Below are 13,922 nucleotides of genomic sequence, written 5' to 3'. Positions count from 1 at the left end.
AGCCCTAAACTTGTTGCAGGACGGAAATCACTGGTCCAATGGAGAGGACGTTCAGGGACTTCCTCGTACAGTCTTTCAGGTAGAGGGCCGTAAAGGTGTACTGCCTGGACCATGTGCCTGCTCGCATGATTTGGCCTACTGCCATGTTGCTGTCAAATGCCAAAGAAGTGCTAAGACCCCTAATATCATGGGGCACGGGGTACCCGGGACTGCAGACCCCTCACTGGCGTAAGCTCTCTTGATGACTTGCCGAAGCCAGAAGGAGATCGTGTTCTTTGACACTGCCTTCTTTACTGGGCCTGAGGAGACAAACAGACTTTTGATGTTCGGTCGGAGTCTGGCTGTCCTGCTAAGGTATTTCCTGACTTTTCTCACTGGGCACAGGAGCAAGTCTTCCGGATTGTCTGAGTGAGGGATCGCCGGGACCGAGAACCCCTCAAACCTTGGGTCTGCAATGGCTTGGTTCTGTGTTTTGGCCACAAATTCAGGCAGAAACTTAAAGGACAGGTCCTTCCATCCTTTCGTGTGAGACCTCGAATGACAAGCCATGGAGCTCACTCACGCGCTTGGCTGATGCCAGAGCTAGCAAGAACACTGTCTTGAGGGTGAGGTCTTTATCTAGGATATCCTTAAGGGGTTCGAAGGGAGGCCTTGTCAAAATCTTGAGAACCTTGGCCACGTCCCACGGCGGGACCCGAGAGGTGCGGGGGAACAAGATTGCTCGAAACTTCTGATGATTATGGAAATCTGGCGAGAGGCTCCCAGGTCGATGCCTCTGAGTTGAAATACCTGCCCCAGGGCTGCTGGGACCCCCTTGATGGCTGGAATGGAGACCCCCAGATCGTCCCTCAGGTGGACCAGGAAGTCTGCAATCTTGTGGACTGATGCATCCAGAGGCCTCAGATTCTGTGTGGCACACTACTTTACAAACGTGGCCCACTTGGCCTGGTAAACCATGATCGAGGACTTCCGAAAATACCCTGACATCCTCGAAGCTGTCTTCTCCGAGTATCCTTCTTTCCTTAATAGATGCTCGATAACCTCCACGCGTATAGCTGAAAGCACAGAGGGTTTTCGTGAAGCCTTCGAAAGTGGGGCTGGTGCAGCAGATCTTCCCTTATTGGTAGGGGGCACGGAGGAAGGGTGGCCAGATCCTGTAGATCCGCTAACCACTCCCTCTCCGGCCACCAGGGCGCTACCAAAGTCATCATTGTAGCCCTTGATTGTCTGAGTCTGTAGAGCACCTGCCTGAGAATCCTGAAGGGGGGAAAGGCATACGCGTTAAGTCCGTCCCACAAGTGCTGGAAGGCGTCCTCGAACGCTGCTGCCGGGTCTGGCAGAGGAGAACAGAACACGGGGAGCTGCGTGTTGAGCCTTGTGGCGAACAGGTCTATCACCAGTGAGCCCCACAACTGTAGGACCTTCTGGGCCACTTGTGGGTGTAGGGACCACTCAGACCTCACTACTTGCCCTGCTCTGCTGAGGCCGTCGGCTAGAACGTTTCTCTTCCCCGGAATAAACCTGGCTGTGAGAATGATGTGTTTCCTCTCGGCCCATTCCAGGATCCGAGCCGTGAGATCACACAGCTCCCTTGACCTCAATCCTCCTCGTTTCTTTATGTAGGCCACCACGGTGGCGTTGTCGCACGAGGGCTATTGTGATTCCCTGTAGTCGATGGGCGAATACTGTGAGGGCCCTTTGAACCGCAAGCAGCTCGAGCAAGTTTATGTGGAGGAGCTTCTCCTCCGGGGACCACTTTCCCTCTGCTGTCTCTACGCGTCCGTGAAGAGCAACAACTCCAGAGGAGCGGACGCGAACGGCACCCCCCGTAGGGTGTTCGCCCTGTCAGACCACCAGAGGAGCATGTTTCCGGTGGCTGGAGTCATCATGACTAAGGCCTGAGGCGGGTCTCCCGGTGACCAGAGGTCCTTCAGATTCCACTGGACTGGCCTCAGCTTGAGCCTCCCCTGAGGAACTAGCTTCTCCAGCGCGACCAGGTGGCCCACGAGACTCTGCCAATCCTTGGATCTCATTGGTGCATTTGTTAGGAATGGTCGCATTATATAGTCCAGATTGTCCAGCCTCTCTTGAGAGGGGAATGCCCTTGCTACCTGGGAGTCCAGGACCATCCCTAGGTATGTCATCCTGGTGGTGGGGACCAGCTGGGACTTCTCTAGATTGATGGTAACCCCCAGTTCTCTGCAGAACTGTAACAGCTTTACCCCCTGCTCCTTTAAGGTTGCCTTTGAGGCTGAAAGCAGCAACCAGTCGTCGAGATACCTGATCAACCTGATGCCCTGCTTGTGTGCCCAGGCTGATACTACGGTGAACACCCTCGTGAACACCTGAGGAGCCGTTGACAGGCCGAAGCAGAGGGTCCTAAACTGAAGAGACTGGGATCCCGACTTCACCCTGAGGAACTTCCTGCTGGAGGGGTGTACGTAGATCTGAAAGTAGGCGTCCTTGAGGTCCAGGGACATCATGAAATTCCCTTCCCTCAAGGCTGCCACTACCGACTTTGGCGTGTCCATCTTGAAGGATGTCTTCTTGATGAACTTGTTCAGGGCAGAGAGGTCGATGACTGGTCTTCAACCCCCCGTAGCTTTTTCCACCAGGAGGAGCCTGCTGTAGAACCCCGGGGACAATTCCTGGATGGGTTGCAGTGCTCCTTTGTCGAACATGGCTGACACCTCCTCCTGCAAGGCTGCTCTCTTCATGTGATCCTTGGGGGCCAGCCACTCCGTCCGATGTTCGGGAATTAGAGGGGGAGGCTCTGTCAGGAAGGGAATCCTGTATCCCTCTCTGAGGACTGCCACGGACCATGGGTCCGCACCGTTGTCCCGCCATGCTTGCCAATAGTGTTTGAGGCATCCCCCCACCTGTGGCGTGGGAAGGTGTAGGGAGCCTCTCTTCCTATCTCCTTCTGGGGAGACGGTTTGAACGGCCTCGTCTCGAACCCGAGTATTTGTCTAAAGGAGGCCTGGGTTGGGGCACCACTTCTGCGGGAGGGCCGCGGGGACTGATGCCAGGAAGGGGAGGGGGCCTCCTGTCTAGCTAGTGGTGTAAGCGGGTGGGCCCCGTCCACAGACGGTCTTCTATGTGGAGGACGTCTTGTTGTTGGCTGCCTAGGCTCAGTCGAGTCTTTCAGTTTCCCCACTCTTTCCATAGTTTCTGCTACCGTCTGTAGGGGGAACAGGGTCTCACCCCACACCGGAGCATTCCTCAGGAATTTGGCCTCACGTTTGGGGAGTCTACAGAGGAGCCTGTTAAGCACCGTATCTCTCCTTCTTAAGATCCAGTTTGCTGTCTGAGTCAAGGACTGGAACGTTAGGAACTTCATGGCTTTGCCCCCCGAACGTATGAGCTCATGCAATAGAGTTGGATTCTCCGGCACCGAGAGATCGTGGGAAAGTTGAAAACCTGCAAGGGTGCATGCCCACCAGTGCAGCCAGGAGGCCACATTGATGATGTCCTGCGACGTGTCCTCCATCATAGCGGCCTCCGCCTGAGAGAAGACCACTGGGGCAGTACTGCCCTGGCTTCATCCGTACTGCCCTGGCTCAGAGCCGCGACGGCTTCTTCCATAGTCCGAGGCCCCATAGGCTGCCCGTCTGGCTCATAAAATTTCTTCTGGGTCCTCAATCCAGGCAGGAGCTTGAAGGATCCTTGGGCTCTGAGGGAGTTCTTGTGCCCCAAGACAAACCGGTCGACATGGTCCATGCCTAGGGACACGTCCGGAGCCCCTGGTAGGGTCAAGGATGGCTTCTGCTGTACTGGATTATCCACCATCCTACCCAAACCCAAAAGCCAGGCCTGCTCTGAGGACTGTTTGGGCTCATCTAGCCTGTGGTGGTGCCGAATCAGTGCCAATATCTTCCTGTAGGAGGATACTTCATCGGGAGAACATTCGCCAGTATCTAATAAGCCCTCTACCACTTGATCCTCCGTGTCGGCTGTATCCCTGACATCCAGCCGGCTCGATGGAGCGGCTGTCTCCATCACGGATGGAGCCGCCGAGGAGGAGGTAGCCGTCATGGGTCTACCCGCTCCCGGAGGAATCTGTGGAGAGTGACTGCCCTGCTGTGCCAGCGGCTGCATCCGATGCCTGGATGGAGCCGGTGAGACTTTGGGTATGGGAACAATGCTGCCGGGCTGAGCCAGCGGCTGCCTCCACTGAACGGATGGAGCCGGTGACTTGCCGGACGAGGGCAGGGGAAAGTTAGCATGTGCCAACGGCTGCATCCGAAGCGTGGACGGAGCCAAAGACACTGGGCAAGGGCGCGGAAGCGGCTCCAGCGGCCGCCGAGGCAGGCACTGGAGCGGCAAGAGCCCTGTTCGACCCGCAAGGGGGAAAAACTACTTTAGCCCTTTTCTTTCTGAAACACCTCTTCTTCTTGTTCTCCTTTGCAACTTTGGCCTTCTTCCTTGCCGGGCCTGAGTTCGAGCTCGACTTCTTCCTCTTCGACTTCTTTTTCTTTTTCCTCATCTCCCGGTCACTGGAGTCTTCCGACGATGAAGAGCTGGAGGACGAGGTAACGTCCGAGGAAGACGAAGAAGAAGAGGAGCTATCCGAGTCCTCTGAGTCCTCTGCCACCAACATGGGGGCTTGAAATTGTGCTACTGGGGTGACGGGTTGCATGAAATCAGGCGGTAGCGCAACAGAAGGCGCCGGGGGGTGTGAGTAGTGACCCACGTGAGGCAAACCAGCCCGAAAACTCTTCTTCCTGCCGCATGGGTGACCTGAAGGGTGTCCTTGGCGTCGTCCACACAATGGAGTCGGGGTCCGAAGAGCACGTGACTCGCCTTTCTCTGTCTTGATCGCCCCCTGAAATCGTTGTACCTGAAAAGCACTGCCACGATGGGGGGAAGGAGCTGGTGTTCCTGACCTCCCCCACACCGGGTCTTCACTCGAGACGGATCCTGCAGGCACCAGAACCTCGTCTACGGAAAGCACTTCCGTCACAACAGCAGACTCCACACTCGTCTGCGTAGGCACAATGCAACTTGATTCATTAACATCAGACTCATGGGGAACAGCAATGGGCTGTTTCCCTGCAACGGACTTACCTCATCCCCTACTCTGGGTAGGGGAAGGGGAAGGAGAACCCCTCTCCGAAGGAGCTGAAGGAGACGTTAACGGCGAACCGAGACCGTGCTTCCTCGGCGACCGCTTCGATGCCGCCTTCTTCTTTGTACCGAATAAAGTCCACTGCAGTTCCGGCCAGGACGCACACTCCGGACACGTGGAGGCAGGCAAGCACACTCTGCCTCTACACGTGGAGCACAATGTGTGCGGATCGATGCTCGACTTAGAGAGCCATGCCCCGCATGACTTACCGGCCTTGGCCCGGGATAACGACATTGGGATTCCATAAGGGAAATCACAAGCAACACAAGTAACACAAGGAAGGGATATGAACGGGAATGCACAAAGGGAACACGTGTAACACAATGGTGGGTCAAACGGGATGTGAGAGAGAGCGGCGAGATGTTATCTACGCCGCGACCAGATGCTTACTGACGACAGAGACCTAGCAGCGCACCCTCGCGCGCTGACCCCGGGTCGCCTCAGGGCACGTATCCATCCACCACGGAGGGACCCGACAAGGGAAAACGGAGATAGGGGGAACTGCGCAAAATTCTTGGTCGGTTAGAGGAGATCCCAGATACTCCTAAGAAAGTAGTTTGAGGTAAGTACTCCGTGTTGGAACAAACATCAGTTGCATTTATATGGGCCTTCTTCCACTTCTCTATCGTGATGTCTGTTTCCTTCTGCAGTATCTAACATCAGTATGTTGAGTAAGGAACATGACTTCTGTCTCACCTGTACGGGGAAGCAGAAGGCTATGACATCCCTTCTCTTCAGAGTTTAGTTGACCTACTAGTTAGCTAAATGGTGTGCCAAGAAGATCCTGGTATTGGTGCCTGACAGGATCAAGTCCGTGTACCTCTCCTTCATCTCAAGGTTGTCAAGCCCTTAGTTGTGGTGACGCAAGCAATTGCATCTGCCCAGTGTTCGAACCATGATATTGTTTGGAGGCTGGCAATGTCGTGCCCAAGTGCTTGAGCCTTTCTATCCAGGTTCCTATCATTAATGTAGACTCTGTTGATTCAATCTGTTGAGGAGAAGATCTGTGGACGGCGGGAATAAGTGTTCTGAACATAGCAACTCAAGGGTGACTTTGATCCTTAAGGAGTGCTGAGACACTGACATTCCTTCCTGATGGGAGCAACGGGTGCCTCCATCAGGTCAATGAACTCATGAAAGTGTCAATATCTTGACAAATTGACAAATGCAGGCTACGTCTCATGATTTTCTGCTTTCACTGACCTAGAATTAAATGCCTCCTTGAGGTCCCAGAACTCCTTTTCTCACAAGAGAGAAGGTCTTAGCGTGAGGCTCAAGAAAATCCTTCGAGTGTATTCATGTACAAGAAAGAAAATGGAACAGGGACAATACTCTGAAAACAAAGGGATGACAGGTTGAAGTCTAACTCTTCAGAGTCTGAAGTGCTCCCAACTTCCTTGCCCTCAGAGGCTTTAGAAGCATTAGGCGCTTCAGCTTCTGACAGGCGAACATTAGAGCATGGCACTGAGTGTTGTGTGAATACCTGTTGCTGATCAAGAGTCTTGTTGATTGTAAGAGCATTCAGAGTGGTCATGTGAAGTAAACTGCTTTGAACCAACATGGGGATGAGCAGGAAGGCCTCAATGAGTGAGGTCTCGTAAATGTAAGCACAAGCTGATTCCACCAGGTCAGGAATAGAGGCTTGAGGGAATTACCTCGAAAAGTTATGTCTCACAAGAATGTTGTACCCTGAGGCGATGACACGGTGAGGCGGAGATCGCAAGGTGTCGGAGGCCGACATCATGTGAGTGCTCCGATGAGCTCTCTATCCCAATATGGAGGAAAAGCCCTAAATAAAAAAATCTGAAGGATTATGTTTCAGGAAACTTGTTGAGCCCTGGGGGCATAATAGTGGGATGCAGCAGCTATAAGTAGTACTGTAGGCAGGCATTCCCAGCTTTGGCAATAATCGGGCAGAATTATGTCTAATGAGATTCGTTGTGCCCGTGAAATGCGGTGGCCCTGAGCATCCCCCATAAGCAGCATTAACCCCGGAGGGTTCTGTCTTACAAGCCTAGTTGTATTGCCGCAGGTTTCCACCTCCCAAGCAAGTCTGGTGGTCTTATAAGCAAGCAAGCATGCGCAACTGAAGCAGCTTGTGCCAAAAACTAAGTATGGGGGTGTTGGCGAGTAGCTGTAAGTGCAGAGACCTCGTCAGCGAGAGGAGCTCATTAACACTTAGTGTCTGGATGGTCTCTCTCACATGAATATGAATAGGGTAAAGGTTCTCGCCAGCACTCAGCACTTGAACAGACCCTAGTCAGTGAGAGGTGCTCACCAGCGCTAAGAACTCGAGCAGACTCTCATCATTGAGATGAGCTGGCCAGTTCATCTCAACTAAACTCCATGAGCTTTGTTGTTAGTGAGAGGCAGCAACTGCTAGAGGTCAGCAGGCATCACCATATGCAGCAATAACCCAGAGGAGTTATAATCTACTAGACTTGTCGATGGGAGAGGTGGTTACCGTAAGCACTCGGCAGGCATCACCATATGTGGAAATGACCTTGAAGGTATATAGCTCACGAGTCTCATTGTACGTTGGGGGCACGATGGTAGAGGTGGCGACTGCAAATGGTCGGCAGGCCCCACCATTTGCAGCAATAACTCCGAAAGGTTATATCCCACAAAACTTGTTGATGGGAAACGCAGTGACCACACGCAGTCGGCAGGCATCACCATCTGCGGCAATGACCCGGAAGGGCTACTGTATTGCTCACGAGACCAGTTGTACCCTGAGAGCACAATGGGAGAAGTGACGACCGCTTCACCATCTGCAGCAATGACCCCCAAGGGTTATAGCTTATGAGACTCATTGATGGGAGAGGTGGCAACCACAAGCGATTAGCAGGTACGGTATCACTATCTGCGGCAGTACCCCCGAAGGGATAATGCTCACAAGACTAGCAGTATGAAAAATGACCGTAGTCAGTTTCTCGGTTCTCCTTGAGTGGATTGCCCAACTAGTAACCCCGAGGGGAACCAATCTGCAACTACTCTCGTTCCTCTGCCGAAGCTGCATGAACGAAAATGATCAGATGTAGAGTACTGCAGCTAAGGGCATGAGAACTCTATCAGAGCATTACCTCCAGAGTCTTGGAGGGGTAAACCGTGGTCAACCCGTGGGGAGACAGGTGTGCACTCCCGCAGTGCCTTTAACCGTAACACACACGTAAGCCCTTCCTTAAAAGGGGAGACCCAAATGTCCCAAGAAAAGCAGGAGCAGCAACGAAAGAGAGTCCTCCAGTGGAGGGCGGCACCGTTGCTAGGAGAACCAACTATTTCCGTACCTAAGGGTAATCCAGGGTCAGCTGATCATCAATCTACTCGACTGTCCACCGGAGGAGGCTGAACATAGAGGATACGAGACGATGGAATAAGAAGCCAAGACTTCTTACTCCACCCTCCACCGAAGCCCCATTGGGAGGAGGACCACTCCCTGTAAATGTTTAGTCAATAACCAGTTTATTAAGGGTTAAATGGAAAGCGAGACAGAACGTCTACAGTATTCACTCCTGAGCCAAAATAAAAAGTGACGGTTTTTCAGCGGTAGGTGTGTGACCGGGTTTGCTAGTCTACCCCCCACAGTCCTCCTGCTAATTAGTGGTGGGTGGTTATACCTTGCTAAAATCTTTTGGCTGGTTTCAGCCTTCACCAAAATAATCTCCACTGTAAAGAGCGAAAAAGTTTGTATTTAGTGGTTTGTTGGGTGGACGGGGCTTACCCACCACACTCCAGCTAACTACCACCACCTTGTTATAAATTTCAACATCCGTATCCAGCTTCGCTGAAAACAAAATCCTATTAAAGGACAAAGGTTTGTATTCGTGCATGAACAAAAGCATCATTAGTTCATATAATTAAAAAGAAACTGTCAAAATAAGGGAAAATAGAGTAAAACAGAAAAAATCACCCTTAACTAACCGGAGTATGAGGCTGCATCAAACTGTGAGGTGTAAAGCCACTGCCAAATGACTGCTGATTCATTTGTTCTCCTTGTTGTGCTGCTTGCTGTTGGGCTTGTTGTTGGCTGTGCTGCTGAGCTGATTGCTGCTGCTGCTGCTGTTGTGCTGAAGGTAATATCATTTCCTCTTCCCCAGAATGTGCCATAGTTGGGGTTCCAATACTAGGGATGCTGAATCCCGGTGATGGTAGCATGTGATCCATGGTGAATGAAGTGTTGTTGTCTCAGTATTCTAAGGAAAATAAATTAACTGTACAAAAAATGGGCTAAAAAATATTGTAAGCACCAAACTAGTACTACTGGCATAAAAAAAAAGGATTACATTAATTATGAAGGCAGCTTTTTCTTGCTTCCTAAAACTGTAGTGGACAAGAAATAATATAAATTTCCTGTTAAACAGTGGTTTAATATGTAGCGCAGTATAACTTGCACTGTAACACATAATGAAATCACAAAAATGTATCATGAACATTTGCATGAGCTTTAGTGTAATTTTGTATATGTAACTAGCAATATTTGTCTACCCTAAATTATTTCTTTTAAAGGCATTTTAAATTTCATAAGCACAAACCACTGCCTTAGGCAGCTTTTGCCCTGCAATTCAAGATGAATGACCACTTACAAATTATACAAACTAAACTATAAAAAATTTTGTAAGCCATGAAACGTAATCAGATTCCACCATATTCTTCTAACCATTCCAATCTCTTTCCCTCTCAGGCAGATCATGCTACCCTATACACAACTTCTCCATATAGATATTGACATTCACACTCTTCTACAACCTTGAAGCATCGGTATAACAGCACGACATACAATTCTTTCTGGCTATAATAAAAAAAAACATGTCCCGAGATATGGACATCATACAGTGCATTAAAATGTCTTCCAATCTCAGAGACTATCATCTTCCATGCACTTGATATACTTTGACATATACTCTGGGAGAATTCCAATAATCCACATACTGGACTTGCACAAAATTGTCAAAATTAATTATTCCATTCAGTATATGGTACAGTACTTTCTAATCATGACACCTTTGTCATCATGGTTAATAACTTTTAACAAAGCTTACTAAATGCAGTTACCTTTTTGTAAAGCACAGGGTACTTTTCTTTCTCTGATCTGCCTATTTGTGGTAAACGGCAAAAATGACAAATTCGTAGATAATTTGTATTTTTCCTAACAATACAAACCTTTGGCTATTTATTTGGGGTATTACTTTCGGCAAAGCTGAAAGGACGAGCCATTACAATTTAGCGAGGGTTAACTATCCATTCCGCAAGTTAGCGGGGGTGGAGGGTGGGGGGTAGCTTGCTACTGCTCCCACTCACACACCTGAGATTTAGCTCACTTTGCTTGGAGGTAGGACTTCAAGGGGGATAGGGCTGGCGGGTAAGTTTGTATAAATAGCTAAAGGTTTGTATTGTTAGGAAAAATACAAATTATCTACAAATTTGTCATTTGTTCAGTAACTGGAATACAAATCTACGCTATTTATTAGGGGTGACTCGCCCATTAGGAAGGTGGACGTCCCTGCCAAACTGGCTTTTTGGCTACCCGGGGGCTCCTTATTTTAAATAGGTTTGTACCAAAAATAAGGAGTCCCTACACCTCGCTAAACCTTGCTACGCAAGGTACGCAGTCTACACAAGCCATGTGTTGAGATATATAGTAGTGTGACTGTTCAGGTAAAAGTTATTCCAAGTCTTTGTAGGAAAAACTGTTGTAACCAAGACTTTTCCAATACCACCTCGCCAGGGTATGGGGACACAACAATATAACTTAATACTAGGTACATAAAGAAGCATGGTTTACTTGCAGTGGTTTGAGGACAGCTTGTGCAGAGAACCCAGGATGCTGCTCTCCCCAAAAGAGTGAAGGATGAAGAAAACAATAAGAGCAGGTCATACCTTTTCATTCACTCAGACTGTAACCAGGTAACAATGCCCTCAACCTTCTGCTACTTGTCCAATAAGGAGCTTGAGCTATACAACCAGCTGTTGTGCAGCCAACACCGGGCCAATAGAGAACGTATCGAGCCTCCTGTGGGTCACGGCTTGCAGGTCGTGAGCTGTGGACATATCTTGACGTTTCCATACCCCAGCCTGTAGAACCTACGTCACTAAGTAGTTCCACTTGAAGGCCAGGGACATAGCTACGCCCCTGACATCGTGGTGTCTGGGGTGACATGAAGGAGGATAGTCCAAATTCAGGGCATGGTCTATCACCTTGTGAATCCAAGCAGAGATAGTGTTCTTGGTGACCCTCTTGTTCCTCCCTGTGCTGACGAAAAGTGCAGATACAAAGGGACGGACTGTAGCTGTTCTCTTGAGATACAACCACAAACTCCTCACTGGGCAGAGTTAGAGATGGTCCGGGTCACCTGTTATAGAGACTCGAAATCCGGAAGAAGTCGAATCGGGGATCCGTAACTCCCGGATTCTGAGTCTGGCAATAAACTCAGGGACGAAGCTGAACGTTACCTTTCCCAATATCCTTGAATGGGCAATGTCGTATGAGAGACCATGCAGTTCACCGACTCGTTTGGCCGAAGCCAAAGGTAGTAGAAACACCGTTTTCCAAGTCAGGTGGCAATCTGATACCTGGTGTAATGGTTCATAGGGAGGTCCCTTCAGACCTGAGAACTCAAACCACGTTCCACGGGGGAGGTCTCATATTAGACTGAGGACAGGTAAATTCGTAACTCAGTATGAGTGAAGAAAGTTCCATCGATGAGGAAATGTCCATTCCATTCAGCCTAAGGGCAAGGCTTAAAGCTGAGCAATAGCCTTTTACTGCTGAGACTAAAAGGCGCATTTCTTCACGCAAATACACTAGGAACTCTGCCATTGCTAGAATAGTGGCATCAAGAGGAGAGATACCCCTTCCACGACACCAACCACAGAAGACTTTCCACTTTGCTTGGTATACTGCTGCTGATGATTTCCACAGGTATCCAGATATCATAGTCGCAACTTGTTTTGAAAATCCTCTCTGAGTGAGGAGATGCTGGATAGTCACCAGGCGTGAAGTCGTAGCGAAGCTACGGCTTTGTGGAAGATGTTGGCAAGTGGTTGTCTGAGTAGATTGTGTCGTGGAGGGAGTTCTCTTGGAGACTCCGTCAGGAGTTGAAGAAGGTCCGGGAACCATTCCGCATGATGCCATAGCGGAGCTATGAGAGTCATTGAGAGATTGACCGATGTTCTGGCCTTGCTGGTACCCTCCTCATACGACAGAACAGGGGAAAAGCATAAATGTCGATGTTGTCCTACCACTGTTGGAATGCATCTTGCCAGAGAGCCTTGGGATCTGGGACTGGGAAGATTACAACGGGAGACTGAAATTCAAGGCCGTTGCGAAGTGATCCACTGTTGGAGAACCCTACAAAGTCAGGAGTCGGCTACTAGGTGATCCAAAGACCACTCGTTACTCACTATCTGAGATGCTCTGCTTAGGTGGTCGGCGAGCACATTCCTTTTGCCTGGAATGAAGCTTGTCGATAGTGGTATCAAGTGAATCTTGGCCCATCTCAGTATCTCTACTGGTAGATGGGATAGGGGCTGCGAAAAAGTACCTCCTTGTTTGTTGATGTAAGCCATTACTGTAGTGTTGTCGCTCACCACCACCACTGAGTGGCCCGCCAGGAACTGGTGGAACTGTTGAAGAGCCAGGAAGACGGCCTTCATCTCAAGGAGATTTACGTGGAGGTATTCTTCTGAATCTGACCAGAGGCCTGAGGTCATGTGGTGTAGGACGTGAACCCCCACCCTTTTTTTTTAAGCGTATGAGAACAGCATCAAATCTAGGGGGGGGGGGTAAAACGAGAAGATCCACTCCCTTTCCTAGATTCTCGTCTGACGCCCACTATTTGAGGTCCGTCCATTCCGCTGGTCTAATGGGGATCAGAATGTCCGGGGAGTCGAAGGCCTGATTCCACCGGGAATTGAGTCGCCACTGGAGAGATCGAATACTGAGGTGACCGTTGGGAACTAGATGGGAAAGAGAAGAAAGATGCCCGAGGAGACTTAGTCATATCTGGGCTGGAAGTTCTTCTCGTCTGAGAAAAGGTCTTGCCACCTTTCTCAGCATCATTATCCTGACATCTGATGGGAAGACTTTGTGGAGATTGGTGTCTATTATCATGCTTAGGTATACCAGTCTCTGCGTAGGAAGCAGGGACGACTTTGAGGTTTACCATGATCCCTAGATCTTGGCAGAAGTTTGTCTCGGTATTGAAGAAGAGTTGACAACGAGTCCGCTAGGATTAGCCAGTCATCCAGATAACGGAGGAGACAGATGCCAGTCCTGTGTTCCCAAGATGACACTAGGGCGAACACTCTGGTGAAGACTTAAGGTGCTGTGGAAGGACCGAAGCACAGCACCTTGAAATGCTATTTCTTGTTGTCTAGGCTGAATCTTAAGTACTTCCTTGAAGACGGATGGATTGAGATCTGGAAGTACGTGTCCTTTAGGTCCAGTGTGCACATGAAGTCCTGTGGTCTTACTGCTTGTCTGACCATGTCTGCCGTCTCCATACTGAACGGAGTTTGCTTGACAAACTTGTTCAGAGCTGAGAGGTCGATGATTGGTCTCCAGCCTCCAGACGCCTTTTTCACAAGAGCCGAATGAAGAAGCCTGGAGACCCTTTGAGGACCTCTTGGAGAGAGCCCTTCTTCAACAGGGTCTGGACTTCTGCCCGGAGGGCTAGCCCCTTTGCTGATCCCATCGCAAAGGAGTCTATTGACACTGGATTCCTGATCAAGGGTGGAAGAATGAATTACGGAAATTGCCCAGGGTTCAGCCACGAGTTACTTCCACCTGTCCCAA

At 50.0% G+C, this 13,922-nt stretch overlaps 1 protein-coding gene across 3 annotated transcripts in view; it reads right to left on the bottom strand.

Moving 5' to 3' along the window:
- The window catches only part of Tbp (TATA binding protein), an 86,008-nt gene that overhangs the window by 65,620 nt on the left and 6,466 nt on the right, over positions 1-13,922 (bottom strand). For all 3 annotated transcript variants that reach the window (XM_068344076.1, XM_068344075.1, XM_068344077.1), the window contains exon 2: positions 9,050-9,321. In XM_068344076.1, the coding sequence (XP_068200177.1) occupies positions 9,050-9,292 (243 nt within the window). In that variant the 5' untranslated portion in view covers positions 9,293-9,321. The remainder of the gene's footprint in view (positions 1-9,049; positions 9,322-13,922) is intronic.

Source organism: Palaemon carinicauda, chromosome 20 (genome assembly GCF_036898095.1).
Source record: "Palaemon carinicauda isolate YSFRI2023 chromosome 20, ASM3689809v2, whole genome shotgun sequence".
Taxonomy (NCBI): domain Eukaryota; kingdom Metazoa; phylum Arthropoda; class Malacostraca; order Decapoda; family Palaemonidae; genus Palaemon; species Palaemon carinicauda.
This window is presented reverse-complemented; position numbering and strand designations above follow the sequence as displayed.